This window comes from Cynocephalus volans, chromosome 3, assembly GCF_027409185.1.
Source record: "Cynocephalus volans isolate mCynVol1 chromosome 3, mCynVol1.pri, whole genome shotgun sequence".
NCBI lineage: Eukaryota > Metazoa > Chordata > Mammalia > Dermoptera > Cynocephalidae > Cynocephalus > Cynocephalus volans.
In genome coordinates, this window is record NC_084462.1 from 2,110,110 (window position 1) to 2,132,726 (window position 22,617).

At 49.3% G+C, this 22,617-nt stretch overlaps 1 protein-coding gene across 4 annotated transcripts; it reads left to right on the top strand.

The window, feature by feature from the left end:
* The first annotated feature begins 459 nt into the window (after positions 1 to 459).
* Positions 460 to 18,599, top strand: CPT1C (carnitine palmitoyltransferase 1C). Of its 4 annotated transcripts, none has more exons than XM_063091012.1 (18): positions 460 to 600; positions 5,349 to 5,488; positions 6,835 to 7,006; positions 7,188 to 7,289; positions 7,381 to 7,518; positions 11,651 to 11,728; positions 11,962 to 12,069; positions 12,159 to 12,243; positions 12,557 to 12,752; positions 12,873 to 13,055; positions 13,671 to 13,776; positions 15,112 to 15,228; positions 16,119 to 16,283; positions 16,520 to 16,654; positions 17,303 to 17,455; positions 17,884 to 17,997; positions 18,123 to 18,215; positions 18,414 to 18,599. In XM_063091012.1, the coding sequence occupies exons 1-18, from the start codon at positions 460 to 462 to the stop codon at positions 18,597 to 18,599; spliced, it is 2,412 nt and encodes an 803-aa protein (XP_062947082.1). The 4 variants fall into 4 exon arrangements, with proteins under 4 accessions (XP_062947082.1, XP_062947083.1, XP_062947084.1 ...); XM_063091013.1 differs by having other exon boundaries at positions 11,995 to 12,069; XM_063091014.1 differs by lacking the exon at positions 16,520 to 16,654.
* Positions 18,600 to 22,617: the final 4,018 nt, after the last annotated feature.

Genomic DNA, 22,617 nt, shown 5'->3' on the forward strand with positions numbered 1-22,617 from the left:
CAATATCAACGTCCGGCAGGTGTTTGTTTTATAAAATGGATCTAAAACTGTTTTTCTTGAGACTCCCCAACTCACCCTTGAACGGTTTTCCTCCCCCACCCCCGAATCTTGAGAGCCCTTCACTGGGGGGAGGGTGGACATGACCCCGCACCACGCCACTAGCAGAGCAGCTGAAGCGCTTGAGGTGAGCTCTCCCTACCGCCTCTCTATGCATTCACAAGAGGTCCCCACCGACGTCCCTCTCCCAACACCTCCAGGTCTCCCCCAGGGCTCTCAAGACCCCTCAGGAGCTTAGGGAAGGATGAGATGTGGCTTATATTCCTGGGTTTGCAGGAGGAGGGTCCTGGGGGAGAAGTTTGGGGTCCTGATTCCGAGGTCTGAGGGAGCAGGGCAGGGAGGAGGAGGGAGCCCGGGACCTGGATAATGACCCTCTGTGCTCCCCCAGGACTCCAGTGTGACATGGCTGAAGCGCACCAGGCTGTGGGCTTCCTACCCTCACTGGCCTCTGATGGGGAGGAAGTGGAGCTCAGCGCTCCTGTGTGGCAGGAGATCTACCTCTCTGGCCTGCGCTCTTGGAAAAGGCATCTCTTGCGTTTCTGGGTGAGGAGGGCGAGGGGCTACGGCTGATTTCCTTCTGGGAAGCCAGTACCTGCTTCCGGAATGCATGAGGCCCACTTCCAGCATCACAGCTCGTCCACTTTCGAGATCCCATCACCCACTTCTAGGAGTTTTGTGATCCACTTCCAGGACCCCTTTAGCCACTTCTCTGTGGTTCACTTTTTTGTTTTTACTGGCTGGCCTGTACAGGGATCAGAACCCTTGACCTCAGTGCTAGAATGCACCCTGACCAACCGAGTTAACCTGCCAGCCACTGTGGCTCACTTCTGAGATCCTCAGCCTCATCTACTGAGAACCCCTATTCACCTCTTGCACCCACTTTCTGGACTCCCCAACACTATTCCTGCTTCCTCTACAACTCTCCCCGCCCCCGCCCCCAACAACCCCCAGTTCTAGAACACCATCCTCTTCTTTCATGGCCCACTTCTCACTGTTGCCTTTCACCTCCAGCTTCTAAACAAGGTGCTTCCCATTCTAGAATCCCTATGCTCTTGGGACCCAATCGAGTTCTTGGGTGGCCACATCCCAATTCTGAAAGCCCCTACTTTCCCCCAACCCTTGCCCACTGGGCATGAGACCCCTTCCCCCTGCTCCTGAGCCCTAAGTACCCCTCTCCAGCACAAACCTCCAAGTGTCTGGACCCTGCACTTCTCCATCAGTTCAAACTCCACTGCCCCACCTCTGGAAACACCAAACTCCTGCCCCTTGTCCCTGCTCTCGGTGCCCATTCCCAGTGTCTAGCCAGAACCCATGTCTGCAATGCGGGCCCTGGTTCTAGAACTCTGAAGAGCTCCCCTGCTCATAACATCCTCGGTCTGTGAACCAGGGTCTTGAACACCTGTGGGAGCAGCTGGGACTCAATTTGAACCTTGGCTCCACCACTTAGTAACTCTGTGGTCTTGGGCAGGTGCCCCTCTTCAAGACATGGAAAATGTGGGTGATGACAGCACCTCTCTCACAGCACAGTCTTGGGTATTAAATTAATTCTTACATATAAGCACTGAGCAATGTGCCTGGCCCCTGGTACATGCTGAGTGTTAGCTTTTGATAATATTGTTCAATCATTCACCAAATATCTGGAGGATCTGATAAGGGCCTGGCACTGTTTTCGGTACTGGGGACACAGCAGAGAGCAACCTAGGCAGAATCCTGCCCTCATGGAACTGTCACTCAAGTTGGGGAAGAAGATAAATCAGCAAAATATTAGTATGGTGACAATCTATAGTGTCATCTAATATAGATGGTGACACATGTTATGGTGAACATTAAAGCAGGTAGAGAAGAGTGGATGTGGGGGTGTTGCAGTTAATTAAGGGGGTGGCACAGGAGGATCTCCTGGAGCTGAGATGTTTGAGCAGGCTGGACCACACTCCTGCAGCCATACTAGTTGTTAAACGGAGATATACTTGTATCTGTTCCAGTTGATAAACAGCCTCTACCCCAAACCCCAAAGAGCCCCCTCAACTCTTCCCTTGGGACCCCCCCTCACCTCATGCCAGTGCAGCAACTAAAGTGTTAACATGTAGCCACGCTCTTCTGTGGGTAAATACATACATACACAATATACATACATATAGATATGTATAAAATTACACATGGAAAAATGAAGATTTTAAAGTGTACAGTCCTTGCATTTTGACAATACCCATGTAAACAACTCCTCATCAAGACAGCATTGCCACCATTCTAGAATGTTCCTTTGAGCCCCTTCAGTCATCTCCCCCACCCCCACTGCAAGGCAAACCACTATTCTAATTTCTATCCTTATAAACTGATTTTGCCTGATGTTGCATTGTCGAATATTTTGACTGTCACCCCTGCATTTGAGTCCAGACCTGAATCCCTTTTCAGAGTTCTCTGTGCCCAGTGGCCCCCACCAGACCCACACATTAGTATTAACCATCATGGTAATAATGATTGCCCTCTCCTTTCTATCGCATAGCTGCCTCCCTCCCTTGATGGTTACTTGGCACCCTCACCCCAGGGGCCACCTGAAGCCGCATCTCCCTGGGGCTGCAATTCCAGACTCATTATTGAGCCTCCCTTTCTTCAGTTATAAAACAGGACCATGACAGTCCCAGGCTTCAAGGCATTGTTGTAAGCATTGGGTTTATTTTATTTTTTTAAAAAAGATGACCAGTAAGGGGATCTCAACCCTTGCCTTGGTGTTGTCAGCACCACGCTCTCCCAAGTGAGCCAACCAGCCATCCCTATATAGGATCCGAACCTGTGTCCTTGGTGTTATCAGCACCGCACTCTCCCGAGTGAGCCACGGGCCGGCCCGTGAGCATTGTGTTTAGATGAGGACTTAGCTCACAGCATCACCATTTTTTTCTTTCTTTTTTTGATGGCTGGCTGCAGCAGCCCCATTCTTATCTTAGGATCCTGGCTGTGCCACATAGGTCCTGTGTGACCTCCGGCATGTTAATTAACTTCTCTGGGTTTCTGCTTCCTTTTTTTTTTTGGCAGCTGGCCCGTACGGTGATAAAACTCTGGACCTTGGTGTTATCAGCACCACAGCCTACCCAACTGAGCTAACCAGCCAGCCCTGCTTCCTCATTTCTAAAATCATATTAGGAACTATGTAGTGCATCCCAAGGCTCCATATTAACTAAGCCATTTAAATATATTGCTCATCTGATCCTCATTATGGCCCTCTAAGGTAGACCTCTTGTCAGTTCCAATTTATAAATGAAGAAACTGAAGCCCAGAGAAGTGCTTTCATTTTCCCAAGATCACACAGCTGCTATAATATAGAACTCCAGGGAGAGCTAGAACAGCAGTCTGATTCTGGAGTCTATGCTCATGTCCACGCTCCTGGGCTGTCTTTCTAGAATGTGGTCCTAGTACCTCCATCATAGGGCTGGGTCTTTTTTTGTTGTTATTTTGGTGGCTGGCTGGTGTGGGAATCTGAACCTTGATCTCAGTATAAGGCTATTTTGAATTACCTGCAGTGGGTTACTTGGGCCAAGCATGTGGCATTGCATCAGCGTTCAGTGGGTTGTTCATCAGCAGGAGGTCAGAGTATCCCTTGAAATGGCTTACAAATGAATATGAAATTCAGACACAGCAAACCCCAGAGTACAGTACCTTGAAGTGCAGCCTGTTACATTAGGGTCTCAAGACAGATGGTTTGAGTGATTGACAGTGGGACCCTGGAGCCAGGTGACCTGGGTTCAAATCCCACTCCACGACTTCCTGGCTGGTGACCTTGAATGAGTTCTTCAACTTTTTTTTTTGAGGGGCAGCTGGCTGGTAGGAGGAACCAAACCCTTGATCTTGGTGTTAAAAGTCTGCACTCTAACCAACTGTGCTAACCGGCCAAGCCTCTTCAACTTCTTGTTTCCTCAGTTTCTTCACCTGTATAGCAGGGATAGTAATTGCTACACTGGGTTACAAGAGGACGAAATGCTTTACTAATGCACCTGGTATGTGGGAAGTGCTATGGAGACATTTCCTCTGTTCTATTGCAATCCAGAGCACCAGAAATAATAACTGACAACTGCTTTTTAAAAAATCCGACAACAAAAATAACAAAATAACAACAAAAATAATGTTTGCCAGCAACTTTTTCCATCAAAGCAAAGGAAGATTGTCAGGTAAATAAGTCCCCAACAAGAAGTAGAGTGCAATAGAAGAGATCATATTTATTCATACTATGAATATTTTATAAATATTCATATTTATTGAGCGCCTACATGTGCCTGGCTTGGGGCTGTGCAGCCCAGCCCTACTCCCCAGCCCTGTTCTCTGCTTTATTCTTCTGCCTAGTACCTATTACCATCTGACACTAAATCCTTTACTTAAGTAGGTATTGTCTGTTTCCCCCTTGACAGCAGAGATCTTGCTGTATTGTCATAGCTGTAAGCTCACAATAATCATTTGTGGGATGACATTTTCTCATTGAGCCCATGTGACAGCCCTATGAGTCTAGTGCTAGGATTGTTCCCATTCTATGAGCCAGAGGGGTGAAGTCACCTGCTTGAGGTCACCCAGCTAGTAAGTGACAGAGCAGAGATTTGAGCCTATAGGGTAGGACTCCAGAGCCCAAGTTCTAAACTGTGATCTCTGAGGCTGTCCTGTTTGTAAAATGTGGGAAGGAGAAAAGAGAGAGTGGTTTCTTGAGCCCCAATGATGATAACCAATAGTAACTTTTGCCCTGTCTTAATTGTGTCTTTATTTGTAAGATGAGGTCATCTTGGTACTGTACTTACTTCACAGAGTTGCAAAGAGGATTTAAAAGAGTTAATCCTTGTAAACGGCACTGGAATGTAGTAAGTGCTCATTAAGCAGTGGTCAGCTCTATCACACTTCCACGTGAGTCTGGTTAGTAACCCAGCACTTTCGTTCATTCCTCATGCACTCCGCGACCAGGTAGTTCGAGAAGGCCTACTGAGTGCCAGACCCTGCTGTGTATAGGGGATTGTTTTCCCTTTTTGACAGTCTCGCCTTTGAGGACGTGCCTGAAAGTAGCCTCCTCCAGGGAGCCCTCCCTGACCCCCTCAATCTACAACCCGCCACCACAGGGCCCCTCTGCCATTAGCACTCACTTCATTCTGGACTGACCAACTTGAGGGAAGGACCCAGATCTGTCTGTTCTCCACTGGATCTTGAGCCCCCAGCTCAGGGATCAGAACATGCTAGGTGTCTAATAAATATCTGACAATGGCATAGAGTAGGTGCTCAGAGGAGGGGACAATGATTGAATGGATGCCCTTTCCTCCCCACAGAATGACTTCCTCACTGGTGTGTTACCCGCTAGCCCTCTCAGCTGGCTCTTCCTCTTCAGTGCAATCCAGCTCGCCTGGTTTCTCCAGCTCGATCCTTCCCTAGGACTAATGGAGAAGATCAAAGAGTTGCTGCCAGACTGGTGAGGTCCCCCACTTCAGTCCAGTAACCTCCCTAATCCCTCTCCCTCCACCCAGTAAGTTTCCCTATCAGTGTGCTGTGCCTGCTAAAGAAAAGTAACCTCAAGGGATGGCTGGTTAGTTCAGTTGGTTAGAGTACGGCCTTGAAACACCAGGGTTGAGGGGTTCAGATCTCTTACTGGCCAGCCACCAAAAAAAAAAAAGTAACTTCTGAAACTTACTTTGACTCATATTAATAAAGGTACAGCATCAAGAAATAGGAGGTGATTTCCTCTCTGCACCTTTTCTATCCTGGCTGCTTCTTGCTAGGGGGGATGGTGACAAACTACAAAGTGTCCAGATATATATGGTTATATATATATTTATATATATATACACAGTCCTAACAAAAGTATGAGCTCTGCCAATCTCTAGTTATGCAGTTTTAGGAAAGAGACTTCACCATTCTTGGTTGTCAAGGCCTTCATCTGTAAAATGTGGGTAAAAATAATTGCTTCTTAGGATGGTTAAAATAATCAAAATCATGCATGTGGAATATTCAGTATAGTATCAGATTACTAAATGGGAATGGTTGCATTATTGTTGTTTTTGTCATCTTCAGGAAGGGTTTGAAAACCACATGCAGGTAAGTGGCAAGTTTTAGTTCTTGGGGAAGAAAGTCCAGATTTTGTGCAGATGGCCCCAAAGGGCAAACCCAGGATTAGATGTGGAAGTGTCCGGGAAGGCTAGATTTACCCAGCCTACAGAGGGGAAGTGACTTGTCCCAAGTTTTCCAGGTGAGATTTGCTCACGTGTCTGACCTTAACTTTTGCAAACAAACATATTGATTTAGTGTAGCTTTAGACCAGTGTTTCCTAAACTTGAGATTGTATTGGAATCACCTGGAGGGGTTGTTAAAACAGACTGCTGGACCCCACTCCAAGAGATGGTCTGGGTGGGGTCTAGAAATCTGCATTCCCAACAAGCTGCCAGGTGGTGCCTATACTGCTGATGCAGGGGCCACCCTTTGAGAACAACAGCATTAGAGTGTAAGTTGGCATCTGGGAAGGAAAAGTATCCCCTCAATAGAAATAATGGCTCTCACTTATTAAGCACCTACTAATTTGCATGGAAAATAATTATAGAAGCTTGGTGCCTCCACGGGAGGTGGGGTCGGGGGTGTGTCTGGGGAGGCAAAAGAGAATCACACCTACTTTACAAATGAGGAAAATGAAATTCTCTTGACTCCGGTTCTACAAAATATGCCCCCAACAGGCAAAAAGACCAGTGCAGAGGCCGGATGGGGCTGGAGGGGAGGGAGATCCTGAGGCCGGGGCACCGAGGCCCAGCCTCTTTTCCGTCCCCACAGGGGTGGACAGCACCACGGGCTCCGGGGGGTCCTGGCAGCTGCTCTGTTTGCCTCGTGTTTGTGGGGAGCCCTGATCTTCACGCTTCACTTGGCCCTAAGGCTACTTCTGTCCTACCACGGCTGGCTTCTTGAACCCCACGGAGCCATGTCCTCCCCCACCAAGACCTGGCTGGTATGTGAGAGGCAGAGCCCTGCCCGGGCTCTCTCGGCTCCTTCTTCTCTGTTCCCCTCTGTAGGTCTCTGTGCTCCTCTCTTTGGGTCTCTGTTCCACTCTCCCCGCGGGTTTCCCCAGCCCCTAGTCCTCCGCCCCAGTGAAGGCGTTTAACGACCCAGTAACTCCTCCTTCCTCCCAGGCCCTAGTCCGCATCTTCTCCGGCCGCCACCCAATGCTCTTCAGTTACCAGCGGTCCCTGCCCCGCCAGCCCGTGCCCTCCGTGCAGGACACCGTGCGCAAGGTGCGACTGGTATCCGGGGAGTGGGGTGTCAGCCGAGCTGGATCGGGCTGGGGCGAGAGCTACAGACACTCTTCTTCTCCCCGCGCTTCAGTACCTGGATTCTGTCCGGCCCATCCTCTCCGACGAGGACTTCAACTGGACCGCGGTCCTGGCGGAGGAATTTCTGCGGCTGCAGGCGTCGCTGCTGCAGGGCTACCTGCGGCTCAAGTCCTGGTGGGCGTCCAATTACGTGAGTTCAGACGCCGGAGCCCGTCCGTCCTACACCCCGCCGCGTGACACGCCCCAAACTCGCGGGCCCTGCTGTGATTGGAGCCTCGCCCCACGTGCCAAACATCCTGAGCCCCGCCCCCCACGCTCAATATCCTGAGCCCTGCCCTATGCTGAATATTCTGAGCTCTGTCCCGAACCTTCCAGTGTTTGAACCAGATGCCAGCACTCACCCAACATTTCAGCCCCTCCCCAGGCTGTCCAGCACTCTAGACTTGCCCCCCGCAAATAGTTATCGTTTTCCTCCCTCCTGCTCAAGGACACCTTCCCTAAATGGGCTTCTATTCTAAGTTCAGGAGTTAGGCCTTTAACTGCATTCCGAGTTGAGCTCCTTGGGAAACTGAGGCACAGAATGAGTCAGCGATTTACCCAGATCAGGGCTTGCAGGCCTCACATTCTGTGGGAAGTCATAAATAGCTGTCAGGCAGCATGTGATGAAGTGGCGATGAAGGGACAGATGGGATGGGATGGGGGGGTCGGAGGAGACTATAGCTGGATGAGATCAGGGTTCCAGGAGGCAGGTATTAGAGCTGGGCCTTGAAGGCTTTGAACCTGCCAGGTTGGTAGGAAGGCCACAAGAGGAAGAAGAATGTCACGAGTAAGGTGAGGAAGTAGGCAAGTTGTACAACATGGGCTGGACACAAGGAGACCTTTATTCTGGCTAGAACAGGGGGATTGAAGGGTGGTGGTCAGGAAAGGCAATGGTGGATTGGTGGGGAGAGGCCTGAACTCCAGGCCAATGATCCTGGAGTTTTTCTTGGGGGTACTAGGGGGCCATGGGAGGATTTTGAGCACGGGAGCGGCAGGGTCAGCTCTGGTGTTGGGCAAAGACTGGAGGCCAAGGAGGGTGGATAGGAGGCTAAGGTGAGACAGCAAATGAGGTCCCTCAGGTGTATATGGTAATTGAAACACTGGGCTTGAGGGGCTGGCTGGTTAGCTCAGTTGGGTAGAGTATGGTGCCGATAACACCAAGGCCCAGGGGTGGATCCCTGTACCGGTCAGCTGCATATAAAACCCCCACAAAAGTGGGAATGACAGGGAGAAGGGAAAGGAGGTGTGGGGCAGAGCCCCAAGGGGCAGCAATATGGAAGCGAGTGAGTTGGACACTGTATTAGTATGTTTGTGTAGTTTGTAACAAAATACTTGAAACTGGGTGATTTATAAAGAAAATGAAATTTACTGCTTACAGTTTCTGAGGCTGAGAAGTCCAAAGTCCATCTGGTGGTGGCAACAGTGACCCAGGGGTCTCATATAGCAAGGTGGCGGAAGCAGAGAGAGAGAAAGACAGACTCTCCTCTGTCTTCTTTCATTTTATTTAACTCATTAATTTTTTAAAAAAAGATGACCGGTAAGGGGATCTTAACCCTTGACTTGGTGTTGTCAGCACCACGCTCAGCCAGTGAGCGAACCAGCCATCCGTATATGGGATCCGAACCCGTGGCCTTGGTGTTATCAGCACCGCACTCTCCCGAGTGAGCCACAGGCCGGGCCCCAAACTAAAAGTTTAAGTCACCTACTCCTGCTGAGGTTGATCAAGGTGACATTCTGCTTCTGGTTTCAGCACTCATATTGTAAACAAGTGTCCTGTTTAGAGTCAGAGTTTCACATTTTTGTGCTTTTAAAATTATTTATTTATTTTTGTGGCTGGCCAGTACAGGGAACCGAACTTTTGACCTTGGTCTTACAAGGCCACACTCTAACCAGCTGAGCTAACCAGCCAGCACCCCCCCGCCCCAATTTTTTTTAATTAAAAAAATTTTTTTTCTTTGGCAGCTGGCCAGTATAGGGATCAAACCCTGGACCTTGGTGTTATCAGAACCACACTCTAACCAAACTGAGATAACCAGCCAGCTCTACGTTTTTGTGCTTTTTGTTAGTGATTTTGCTGTTTAAAATGTCCCTAGCTTAGTGCTGAAGTGTTGTCTAGTGTTCCTAAGTGCAAAAGAGCCGTCATGTGCCTTATGGAGAAAATACGTGCGTTAGATAAGCTTATTCAGGCATGAGTTATAGGGCTGTTGGCTGTGAGTTCAATGCTAATGAATCAGCAAAATACACTAAATAAAATGTCTTCAAACAGAAACACACATAAAACAAAGTGATGTGTTGACCGGTTGGCAAAAATGTGACCAGAGGCTTGCAGGAACCTAACCCTGTATTTCGCCTAGGAGCAATGGTTCTGTATGTGCTACTTCAGTATTGTCAGTGACTATAAAATAAAACATGAATACTGCAAACAACGAGAGAGCAACTATACATTAAAAGGGCTCATTTAGACTTATTTAAACATAGATTTGTAGCAGGTATCACTCCTGAGCAAACTTTGAAAAGGACAATGTGGGCTGGCTGGTTAGGTCACTTGGTCAGAGCTGGTGCTGATAACACCAAAGTAAAGGGTTCAGGTCCCCTTATCGGCAAGTGGCCAAGAACAAAAAAAGTACGATGTAAATTCGATGAATTAACCAATGCACCCCTAACCCGTTCACATTTAGAATCCAACTCTTCTCAGTTCCTTTTTGACTTGGAATAGGCCACATCGTCATACTTTCCACACAGCTTCATCTTCTGTGTTGTCAAGAACTGTGGCATGCAGCATTTCCTGAAAGAACCTATAGTGTTACTAAAGCAGCTTTTAGGAAACCTGGTCTAATTTTCAACTCAGGTTGGGGGTTTTCTAACCAGGTCTGATTCTTCACCACCTCCTCCCATTCCCCACACTATTTGGTTCCTGGAGGTTGAAATCTTGCTCCACTATTATCCTGGGATTTTCTCCTGATCCATACACACTCTTTCGGGAAGGCTTTGGTCCTGGTGTGTTCTTTTTTTTCTTTTTACTTTATTTCTTTCGTAAAAAATGTTGTATATTATACATATAGTACAATGCACAAACCTTAAATATGCAGCTTAATTAAGCTTTATGTATGCATATAATCATGTAACTGCTGCCTGGGTCAAGGAATAGAACTTTTCCAGCATTTGCTGGAAACTTCTGGGTTTTTCTAGAAAGTTTTGCACATTCCCAGGGAATGACAACTGCATCTTGCCTGGTCTAAGTGTAAGGAAATGTAAGATGCAATCAGCTTTAAGACACAAATAAATACGTATATGTTCTCACAGATTCTATGAGATTTTTTGATAGAATAAAGGAAAATGTCTAGAGAACATTCAAGTCCCCTCCAACCACCTCCCTCTAATCCTGGTCCCTCCCACCATCACCTATGAGGAACACTTCTATGAGAGTCTTGTCTGAGTGTTTATATACATATATTTGTATATAAATATATATACATAATTTATTTTATTTTATTATTTTTGTGACCAGCAAGGCGATCGCAACCCTTGGGACATAATTTAAATATATATAATTTTTTAAACATACATAAAATTTACCATTTTAACTGTTTATGTAATTCACTGGCATTAATACACACACAATGTTGTGTAACCATTACCACTACCTATTTTCTAACTTTTTTATCATCCCAAACAGAAACTCTATCCAGCCCCTGGTAACCTGTACTCTACTTTGTCTCTATAGATTTGCCTATTCTAGATATTTCCTATAAGTGTAATCGTGCAATATTTGTCCTTTTGTGTCTGACTCATTTCACTTAGCATGGTGTCTTCAGGGTTCATTTGTGTTGTAGCCTGCGCCAGAGCTTCATTCCTTTCTATGGTTGGGTAACGTTGCATTGTGTGGAAACACCACATTTTGGTTCATTCTTCTATAGATGGCTACCTGGGCTGTAGGAGTATTTTTTAAAATCTCAAATGGGATCCTTTCACATATTTTGTGCCCCTAGCCTTTTCACTTAACAGTAGTTTTCAGTGCTCACTTTGGGTCAATAAATATAATGGTACCTTGTTGATTTGAACAGCTGTGTAATATGCCTTAGTGGGAGTGTGACATGGTTTAGCTACCTGACCCCATCGATGGACCTCTAGGTTACTGCTAGTTACTAATCATGATGGCCTCCTTCACTGAACACCAACCCCCGTGTGACACGGGAAAGTCTGGGAGGCTCCCCCGTCGCACTGTCCCTTCCCCACCTCAGGGTACCAGCCCCCCCAGCTGTGTGTCTCCTGCCTCCTCCCAGGTCAGTGACTGGTGGGAAGAATTTGTGTACCTGCGTTCCCGCAACTCGCTGATGGTGAACAGCAACTATTACATGATGGTGAGAATGGGATAAGGGGTCTGGGAAGGGGTGGGGATCATAGCGCCCCAGATCTAGGGTTGGGGTGCCTGGATAGAATGTGGCCCTTATGGCCAGTGACCTGAATCTGGAAACATAGACTGGGATTCACTATCCTGCCCTTTTTTTGGGTCAGGACCTATATTTGGGGTCAGTGCCCCCATCAGGGGCAAACTGGCCTCGAGCATTTAGCCGTCCCCTCTGCTGGTCCCCAGGACTTCCTATATGTCACACCCACGCCACTGCAGGCCGCTCGCGCTGGGAACGCAGTCCATGCCCTCCTCCTGTACCGCCACCGTCTCAACCGCCAGGAGATCCCCCCGGTAAGAGGGCTGGGGATGGGGGCACGGTCCCAAGGCATGGGGACCACATGGGCCTGGAAGGCAGCTCACGAGCCCACGGTCTCCTGCAGACTCTGCTGATGGGGACGCGTCCCTTATGTTCTGCCCAGTACGAGAAGATATTCAACACCACGAGGGTTCCGGGAGTCCAAAAGGGTGAGGAATGCCCCTTGGCTCCCCGCTGATAGATGCAGAACAATGTAATGGCTAAGCGCATGTTGTCTGGAGCTGGCCCACCTGGGTTCAAATCCCAGCTCCGTCGTTTCCTAGCTGTGTGAACTTGGGCATGTTACTACCTTCTCAGAGCCGTAGTTTCCTAAAATAGGAGAATAATGGTATCTAGGGCAGTGAAGATGGAAAGCGTGCTTAGAACAGCTCAAGGCACGTAAGAAGTGCTTGGTAAATGGTCGTAATTCTTATAACGTGTTCGGCTTTCCGGCCCCCACGCTTCTGCCAATGCCACCCCTAGACTACATCCGCCACCTCCATGACAGCCGACACGTGGCTGTCTTGCACCGGGGCCGATTCTTCCGTGTGGGGACCCACTCCCGAAATGGCCTGCTTTCCCCGAGGGCCCTGGAGCAGCAGTTCCAGCGAATCCTGGACGACCCCTCCCCCGCCTGCCCACATGAGGAGCATTTGGCCGCTCTGACCGCTGCTCCCAGGTAAGGTCAGAGGTTGGGGATTGCAGAGGCCGAGCCAGCATCCTGAGGTTGTGGAAGGGCAGGTTGGGAGCCAGGTGGCAGGGTGGAGGGCCAGCTGGGCTGATGCACATCCCCCAACAGGGACATGTGGGCCCAGGTGCGGAGGTCCCTGAAGACCCAGGCAGCTGAAGCCCTGGAGACTGTGGAAGGGGCCGCTTTCTTTGTATCTCTTGACTCTGAGCCTGCAGGGCTTCCCAAGGAGGACCCAGCAGCTTCCTTGGATGCGTATGCCCATGCCCTGCTGGCCGGCCAGGGCCATGACCGGTGAGTCGGCCTGGGGACTTGGAGCCCACCCGCCCCCGCAGCCCAGAACCCTGCATCCAGACCTAGACCCCAGACCCTAGGCAACCAGACTGAACCTCAGACCCACAGAGTCTCTAGAGCCATTGGCTGTTTAGATCTGAGGACCCCAGACCCAATGCCTCGGGACCTGGAGACCTCTGACCCACATAACCCCTAGATCTGGGAACCCAGACCCAGGGACCCCAGATCTGAGGACCACCAAGCCAAACCTGGGACCCCTAGACCCAGAACCCCAAACCTGGAGACCTCAGACAACTTCTAGCTGCCCACCGGATGTCACTCTGACTTCCTAGGCCCCAGGAGGGTCCTCCTAATTTTCCAGGACCCTCAAAGCCTTGAACCTTCTTCAGCAAGTTCCCTAAATATCTTCAAACTCTCTAAATCCTAGACACATCTTGGACACCCTCCAGAGCCACCTGCTAGAGACCCCAACACTCCTAGAGATCCCCACACCAGGACTCCAGCTGATTCCCGTATCTCCCCACCCTGAGACTCCCCTCAAGTCCCACAGAAAGCACCCCAGGTTCCCCCCTGGCTCTCAGTCTTTGGTGACTCTTCTGAACTCTTCCCCCACAGCTGGTTTGACAAATCCTTCACCCTAATTGTCTTTTCCGACGGGAAGCTGGGCCTCAGCGTGGAGCACTCATGGGCCGACTGCCCCATCTCAGGACACATGTGGGAGGTAGGGCAGCCAGCCCTCCTCCCGTCATGGGGACCCTCAACCCCATTTCCAAAGACCGACCTCTCTAGGGCCTTAGGGTCAGAAGAAAAACTGAGGCTCAGGGAGAGGCAGAGACCAGCCCAGAGACACTCAGCAAAGAAGTGGGTCTGGAATGATGAACTTCCTTTGTTGAGTGGATAATTGGGCTCAGAGAAGGGAAGTAATTTTCCCAGAGTCTCACAGCAAAGTGGGGCAGATGAGAATAGGAGTCCAGGGTGCTCTGACACCAGTGTGAGGCCTGACCACCCCATTACACTGAGTCAGAACTGTCTTCCAGCTCTGGTTTGCTGTGTGGCCTTGGGCAAATTACTCCCCTCCTCTGAGTCTGTTTTCCCCTTCATCACATGAAAGTGTTGGAATTTCATTTATCTTTAAGTTTCTGTCCAGACATGAGGATCTTAGCATTTCTGTTTTTTCTACTTTGTGTAGTCTCTAAATCATAGGGGTGGTTTCTGCAGCTCATTGTGTCCCTATTCTTCTATAGCGTTGGATAGGGTGCCCTGGCCCAGGGTGGGGACCAGGCCTATATAAGGGGAAGGGAGGTCCTTTCCAGAGCTTGAGAACAGCCCCAGGTAATCATGGACCCTTCTGTGTCTGTTTCTCATTTGTAAAATGGGGATTTTTTTCCCTTTAATTATATTTACAAATGAAACTCTCAATTCATTTTACCCCAGACTCTTTAGACCACTTCATGCCAACATATCATCTCTGCATGTTGACTTTAAAGGAAGAGATGTAATGTAGAGTAAGATAAAGAGAAATACAAACTCTAAGGCACAGGCAAGGTGTTCTTCTCCCAATATATTTCTAATGTCAAGATGGGAATATGAATCCCTTCTTCCTAGGGTGGTTGTGAAATTAATTGGAAACGTGAACAGAGAAGGCTGGTGGGTGGTAGGTGCTCCATCAGGGCTGATTTAAAACATTTAACAACCAGCAGGGCATGGGCACCACTCAATCAGAATGAATGCTGGCCCCAGGGAGGCCCAAGCTGTGCTTGGCTTTATCTCTCCAGTTCTGGGATTGTGGTGGAGAGAGTCCTTGGGGAGGGTGGGGCAGCCACTGGTGACTCTTTATCTACCAGTCAGAAGTACAAGGTCAGTAAGCACCAGCTGAGTATTAGTCCTGTTCTCAATGAACATGAACCAAAGAACCCACCTGTGAACTTCAGAGGTTTCTGTTTCTCAGGGACTTCCCCACCAAGCCCCAAAAGTGACTTAGGAGAAGAGGTCCCTGGTTAGATGGCCCTCCGTCCAGAGGGAGGAAGGGACTCTGACAGTCTTCATTTGTCCACAGTTCACTCTGGCCACAGAATGCTTTCAGCTGGGCTACTTGGCAGATGGCCACTGCAAGGGGCATCCTGACCCCATGCTACCCGAGCCCCAGCGGCTGCAATGGGACCTTCCAGAGCACGTAAGGCCAGTTGTCTGGGTCTCTCCTCCAAGTCCCAAAATTCCTAGCATTGACTCTAAACACATCCCCATCCCCAACCTCAACCTCAAAATCAACCCCATTCCTAACCCCATCCCAAACCCACACCCCTCAACCCAAACCAAGCCATACTCATCCATAACCTCAAACCCCAACCATATCCCCAATTCTCACCTCATCCCCAATCCCATCCCCAACTACATCCTCAGCCCCAAGTCTAACGCTATCCCCACTGCCAATCCCATCCTGAACCCCGACCCCATCTTCATTCCCAACCTCAAACTTAAATTCAACCCTAGACCTATCCCAGCACCAACCCCAACTACATTCCCACTCCACACATATCCCCAGTCCCGGTCCCATCCCCAGCACCATCACCATACCTAAATTAAATTCCATCTCCCACTCCAACCCTATCCCATACTCAGTCTCAAGCACATACCCAACCCTTACCCCATCCCATACTCAAGCCCTACCCAATCCCATACCCAACCCCGACCCCATTCTGTTCTCATTTATGACCCTGTCCCCAACCACAACCCCATCCTCAACTTCGATGCAGTAACCAGATCCAGCCCCATTGCCTGTTCCATTCCTAACCCCATTCCCAAGCCACTCAACCCCATCTCCACACCTCTACCCAACCCCAGCTTCAGTCACAGCCCAGCCCTAATCCCATTCCAATCTTCGCTGCCGTCCATGTCCCCATCTTAGCCCAGTCCTTCACATTCATTCCCTTCTTTGTCCCTATTTCCATATTCCACCGCAATCCTCATTCCATTCCCATATTCACTTCCAGCCCCATTTCCAGATCTAGTGCTACCCTCATCTGTGTCCCCAACCATCTCTCTCTCTTCCCCTTTTTCTGGCAGATCCATCCATCCATCTCTCTAGCCCTGAGGGGAGCCAAGACCTTGTCTGAAAACATCGACTGCCATATCTTGCCCTTCTCCCACTTCGGCAAGAGCTTTATCAAACGCTGCCACCTCTCTTCAGACAGCTTCATCCAGATGGCCTTGCAGCTGGCCCATTTCCGGGTCAGTGCAATCCCCAACCTCAGCCCCCTCAGGACCTCAGTCTTCCTGAACCCCCAAGACCCACCCCCTTGATAATTCCTCTTGGTCATTGCCATTGTGGGTCTGCCATCCTGATTTCTCTCTCCCATCCACATATTCCTGGGCAGGAGGAGGCTGGAAGGGTGGACAGAGGTGGGTCAAGTCTGTGAGGACTTCCTGAGCCCCGCTGACAGGCTCCTCTCTTCCTTGTCCCCCAGGACAGGGGTCAATTCTGCCTGACTTATGAGTCAGCCATGACTCGCTTGTTCCTGGAAGGCCGGACGGAGACGGTGCGGTCTTGCACAAGGGAGGCCTGCAACTTTGTGAGAGCCATGGAGAACAAAGAGAAGACAGTGGGTGTAGGCCTCGTTTGAGGCTTTGGTCGTTTCCATGTACTCACTCATACATTTACAAACATTGACGGGCACCTAGTGAGGCCAGGCTCCGTGATGGGCACTAGGAGCAAGAGATGAACCAGATCTGGTCTCTGACTTCAGAGAGCTCACTGATGGGGAGAGAAAGAGATAGTCCAGCACAGTGGGATGTGTGGCTTAATGGTGGCCTCAGAGTGCTGGGGGAGCACCCGGGAGGCAGCCCTATTTCTGCAATGTACCTCTCTGCTTATTTTACCTCTGTGTGACCTTGTGACCTCCATTTGCACCATTCCTCATGTCCCCTATATCCTCTCTGCTCAAAACACCCCCTCCCCCCACGCTTCTTTAACCTCTCCCCACTACCTGGGAGGTATTGTGGTTCAACGGAAGGGGTTTGGGCTGTGGAATCAGACAGACCTGGGAACCCATCTCGTTCTGCCTTGCTGTGTGACCCTGGGCAACTGATTTCTCCTTTCTGAGCCTTGGTGTCCCTTCTGTAAAAAGGATTTGAACTTGCCACCTTGCAGGGGATGTTGCAAGCTGGGTTGAGGCCAGGTGTGCCGCAGGCCTCGGTGGTAAGCCCACTTCCTGTCTTTCCATGACCTGTGACTTTCCTGGGGACCCCAGGACCCGCAGTGCTTGGCACTGTTCCGCGTGGCAGTGGACAAGCACCAGGCTCTGCTGAAGACAGCGATGAGTGGGCAGGGTGTTGACCGCCACCTCTTTGCGCTCTACATCGTGTCCCGATTCCTCCACCTGCAGTCACCCTTCTTGGCACAGGTTGGGGTACAGGGAAAGGATTAGAGAAGGAAGTGGGGAACCATGGAAGAGGGGAGGGACTTCAGGGCAAAGAGAGTGATGTTAGAAAAGGAGGAATCAGTGGAGGAGAGTGTTAGGGAGAGAGCTGTGGCGTGAAAGGAAGAGGGCAGCAAGGGGAAAAGAGGAGAGAGATGGAGGGGCGTGGTCAGGGAGAAGAGGGGCGTGGTTAGGGAAAATTGGGAGGGGCGTGGCCAGGAGAGGAGAAAACGATGGGGGCGGGGTCAGAAAGAGGGGGCGTGGTCAGGGAGAGGGAGAGGAGCAGACTTAGGAGAACTTGGCAGTCAGAAAATGTCAGAAAGGGCCAGGGATACATGGAGAGAAGTTGAACCAAGGGAGCACGGACCTGCAGGTCTGTTCTTCCTGCACAAGAGACCGTCTCCTGTCTCCAGGTTCATGCAGAGCAGTGGCTACTGTCTACCAGCCAGGTCCCAGTGCAGCAAGCGCACCTGTTTGATGTCCACAATCATCCTGACTATGTTTCTTCGGGTGGTGGATTTGGGCCTGTGAGTGGAGCTGGGGCCCTGGACCCTGGACCCTGAGGGAGGAGGGGCTGGGGGTCTGCACTGCTGCGTAGGGAAGAGGGGGGGACTGGGAGCGGTTTTGTTCCTTTCCCTCTCTCTTACTCCAGGCCGATGACCATGGTTACGGTGTTTCTTATATCTTCCTGGGGAATGACATGATCACCTTCCACATCTCCAGCAAAAAATCAAGCACAAAAACGGTGAGACAAACTTGAACACCCTCGCCCATCCTTGCCTTCCTCGGGACCCAGGAATCCGGACTCCCACCTCCCTGCCGTCCCAGGGTCAGGCCCCCAGCCCCTCCTCCCTCAGACCCAGGAGTCCGGGCCCCCGTCCCTCTCGTTTCTCCGTCCCCAAGAGCCTCGCTTCCCCTGGATCTGACACAGTTCTCCCTCCAGGACTCCCGCCGGCTGGGGCGGCACATTGAGGATGCACTGTTGGATATAGCCTCCCTGTTCCAAGAGGGGCACCATCTGAAGCGCCAGTTCCGAGGGTTAGGGGAAGAGGTCTCTGGGCACAGGTGTGGATTTGTCTGTAGCCAGACTGGGGACTCCGAGACACCCACAACATCCACTGACTTCTGACCCCTTCCAGCAGGGAGCTGGTCTCCCTCAGGAATGAGGGTGAAGAGGTCTACAGCTGGGCTGGCATAGGACAGGGGCATCCTGCTTGGCAACCCCACATCTGGGTCAATAACGATGTGTGAGCTGGGTGTGTGGTGTCCGCTATGCTCTTGGGCGGGGCAGGGATGGGAAACATTCCCATCCACCCCCAGACCAAACCATGGATTCCCAGTTACAATCACGACTTCATCCACGACCCCCCAACACTTGCCCAGTTTATCTCATTCCCAACTGCAGTCATACTACACCCAACCTTTCAAGGCCAGTCGTAATCAAAAACCCTACAAGCTCTCATGAGCCAAATTCCTGCTGCCCCATCACCAACTGTCCACCTTAAACCCATCTCCAAAGCTAACGACTTGACAACAATTCAGCTACCCCACTTGGCAACCCCCAAATGATCCATCAAGATTGTTGTTACCCAATTCTGACCCCAGCTATTTCAACCACCACCTCAATGATGGATTCAGCTCCCATGACTAGGAAATGTGCCAATTAATGCCCATCATGCTAAGTAGTACTGCCATGATTCCAACAACTAACAACTCCATAATCCCGTACCCCACTGTACCCAGCAACTCAACCACAATTAGAACATACAACCAACACTAAATCTCCAGCTCCAAACTCTGCCATCCCCGCCAAACCTCCCTTTCCATCCCCACCATAATCCAGACTTTAACTTGACCCATAGTTATCACTCTAAACATCATACTCCCTGGCCACACCTCCACTATACCCTCACCACCCCCACCACTGCAATTCCTACCAGCCCAACTACAGTTAGACCCAGGAATCCCAGGCTCCAGCCCCTCCTCCACATCATCCAACCAAATCCCAAATCATCCAACCCACCACTACTGTGATTTCAATATTCCATGACTGCAACCCCCATCACTTCCATCAAATCAAACTTAACAACACCAACCCAACAATGAAAGCAAAATCCTAAGCAACACAACCTCTAGCAGCCCACCCTCCACAGCCAACACACCAATTCTCCAGGGCTGGCCAGTTAGCTCAGTTGGTTAGAGCGTCACCTTGTAACACCAAGGTCAAGGGTTCAGTTCCATGTGCCGTCCTGCTGCCCCCCACCAAAAAAAAGTCCAGAAGCACTTTGACAGTCTTCCCTCCAAAAGGTAGAGATTAATTTCCCCTTCCTTTGAGTATGGGCTGGACTTAATGACTCTCTCACTATATAACTAAAAAAAGAAATATGGTAGAAGTGAGTAGGTCATAAAACACGTTGTGGCTTCCTTCTTGTTCTGTTTCTGAATCACTTGTTCTGGGGAAAGCCAGCTGCCATGTAATGAGGACACTCAAGCAGCCTCTGGAGAGGCCCGTGTGGTGAATAACTGAGGCCTCCAGCCAACAACCAGTGAGGGACATGTGAGTGAGCCATCTTGAAAGCTGATCTTCCAGGAATAGTCAAAGCCTTCAGATGATTGCAACCTTGCTGACATCTTGTCTGTAACCTCATGAGAGACCCTGAGCAAGAACCACCCAGCAAAGCCACTCCTGGATTCCTGACTCTCAGAAACTATGTGAGATAATAAATTTTTGCTGTTTCAAGGTGTTTGCTATGCTTTGAGGTAGCATTTTTTTTACACAGCAGTGAAGAACTAATACAAACTTTAAATACCTCAGCCTCAACCTCCGTACACTTAATCCCATTCCATTTCCAAATCCATCCCTGTGGTGAACAGACCCTGAGGTGACCCCAATGATCTCCGAACTCTTGGTGTCCACGCCACTTTTGGATGATTAATTCCCTTGAGTGTGGCGGGACTTGTGACTTGCTTCCAACAAGTAAGGCAAAGGTAATGGGTTGCCACTCCCTTAATTAGACTTCATCATGGCAGAGTAAGGTAAGAGTCTCCTTGTTGGCTTGCAGCTGTGTTAAGAAAGCCTCTTTACAAGGAACTGTGGGTAGCTGAGGGCCATCTCCAGCTGACAGCCTGAAAAACTCTGGGCCCCTCAGTCATTCACTGCCAAAAGGAAATGAATTATGCCAACAACCTGACGGAGCTCGGAAGCAGATATTTCCCCAGTTGAGCCTCTGATGAGACTGCAGCTCAGGATAACATATGGATTGTAGCCTGGGGAAACCCTGAAACAGAGAATCTAAATAAGCGCTTCCCAGACTTCTGACCTATGGCAGTTGTAAAATAATAAATGTATTGCTTTAAGCTTCTAAGTTTGGGGTAACTTGTCATGCAGCAGTAGAAAACTAACACATTCCTCCACTTCGCCTTCCATCAACCTCAGCCCCTTTCTTCATTTCCATCTCTAACCCTATTATTGTCTCTGCTCCCCTAATCTTCCTTACATTTTATTCATTTTCCTCCTAACTATATTATTCCATCACCCTCACAACACAGTGTGGCAATTTAGGCCTGGATTCCAAATACAGCTCCCCCATTTTCTGATTGTTTGATTTAGGGAAATTTTCTTCCCTCTCAGCCTCAGTCATCTCAGCCATAGGATCAGGGAGTAATAACAAGTACCACAAGGAAGTCCTTAGGGTTGAGTGATATATCTATAAAGTGTTTTGCAAAGGACTTATAATAGGCACATAATAAACGTTATTGTTTTTCTTATTGAGAAAGTAAAAAGCAGCCCTGTAGTCATGTCTGAGCACTAACTAAAACGAACATTGTCCAAATTACAAAAGTGTCCAAACATTCTCCTCTCCAGACTAACATGAGGGACTGCTGCTGCTTTACCAATGACAACATTAGCCCAACTCAGTTCTTCTTGCCCTAGATTGAATTCATTAAGGTACATGTATCAGTCATGGTTCTCCAGAGAAACAGAACCAGTAGAATAGATGGATGAATGGATGGATGGGTGGGTAGGTAGATGGACAGATAGATACAGGTATCATATCTTATACATATATCCATCATCTTTCTATCTATCTGTCTAAAGCTATAGACAGATTTATTTTAAGGAATTTGCTCGTATGACTGTGAAGGCTGGCACATATGGTAGTACAGCAAGCAGAAAATTCAGGCATGATTTCTACATCACAGTCTTGAGGTAAAATTCCTTCTTCTTTGGGAAACCTCTCATCAGGCCTTCAACTGATTGGATGCAGCCCAACCAAGCAATCTCCTTTATTTAATGTTGACTGATAGCAAATATTATTGACATCTACAAAATACCTTCAGAGCAACATATAGACTGGTGTTTGATCAAACAACTGGGTACCATGTCCTAGCCAAGTTGACACATAAACATCACAATCATTGAATTGTTCCTGCTTTCTTGAGCCCTCCACCAAATCATGTAACAGAAGCTCACATCCTATAACAAGCCCTTTGTGACTTCTTACTGAGACATTGCATGGTTCCCTAGGGGTATTGCCTCCCTCACTGCAGTGACCCAATAAACCCAACATTGTATGACTTACAAGTGTGCCCCTGGTGGTCACTGGCTGGAGGGCATTGACATTATTGTAATTATAATTATTACCAGGTCTAACCCCAAACCCATCCCAAACAATAATAGCTACCATTATTTGGTCATTTAATATATGGCAAGTGCCATGCTAAGCACTTTACATAAATTAACTTTTTTTTTTTAAAGATGATGGGTAAAGGGATCTTAAACCTTGACTTGGTGTTATCAGTACCACACTCTCCCAAGTGAGCCACGGGCCGGGCTGGCCCGTACATAAATTAACATTTTAAGGAGGGTGGTCAAGATGCCAAATAGACAGTCCCCAGTGTCACTCTCTCCCACAAATCAAACAGTTTACAAGTAAAAAAAGCAATGACAGCCAAGCTTGGGCTGCTAGAGCTCAGGGGAAGAGGAGAGACCTATGGAGTTCATGAAGGTGGGAGAAGCAACGATGAAAGAAAGGACCGCTCCCACCATTTCAAATCCCAGCCACTTCAAGGCTGGAGCTGGTGAGTGCACAGAGCAAGAGCTGGCAAAGGTCATAGCTGTGCCCTTCAGATGAAGTTGCTTGGAG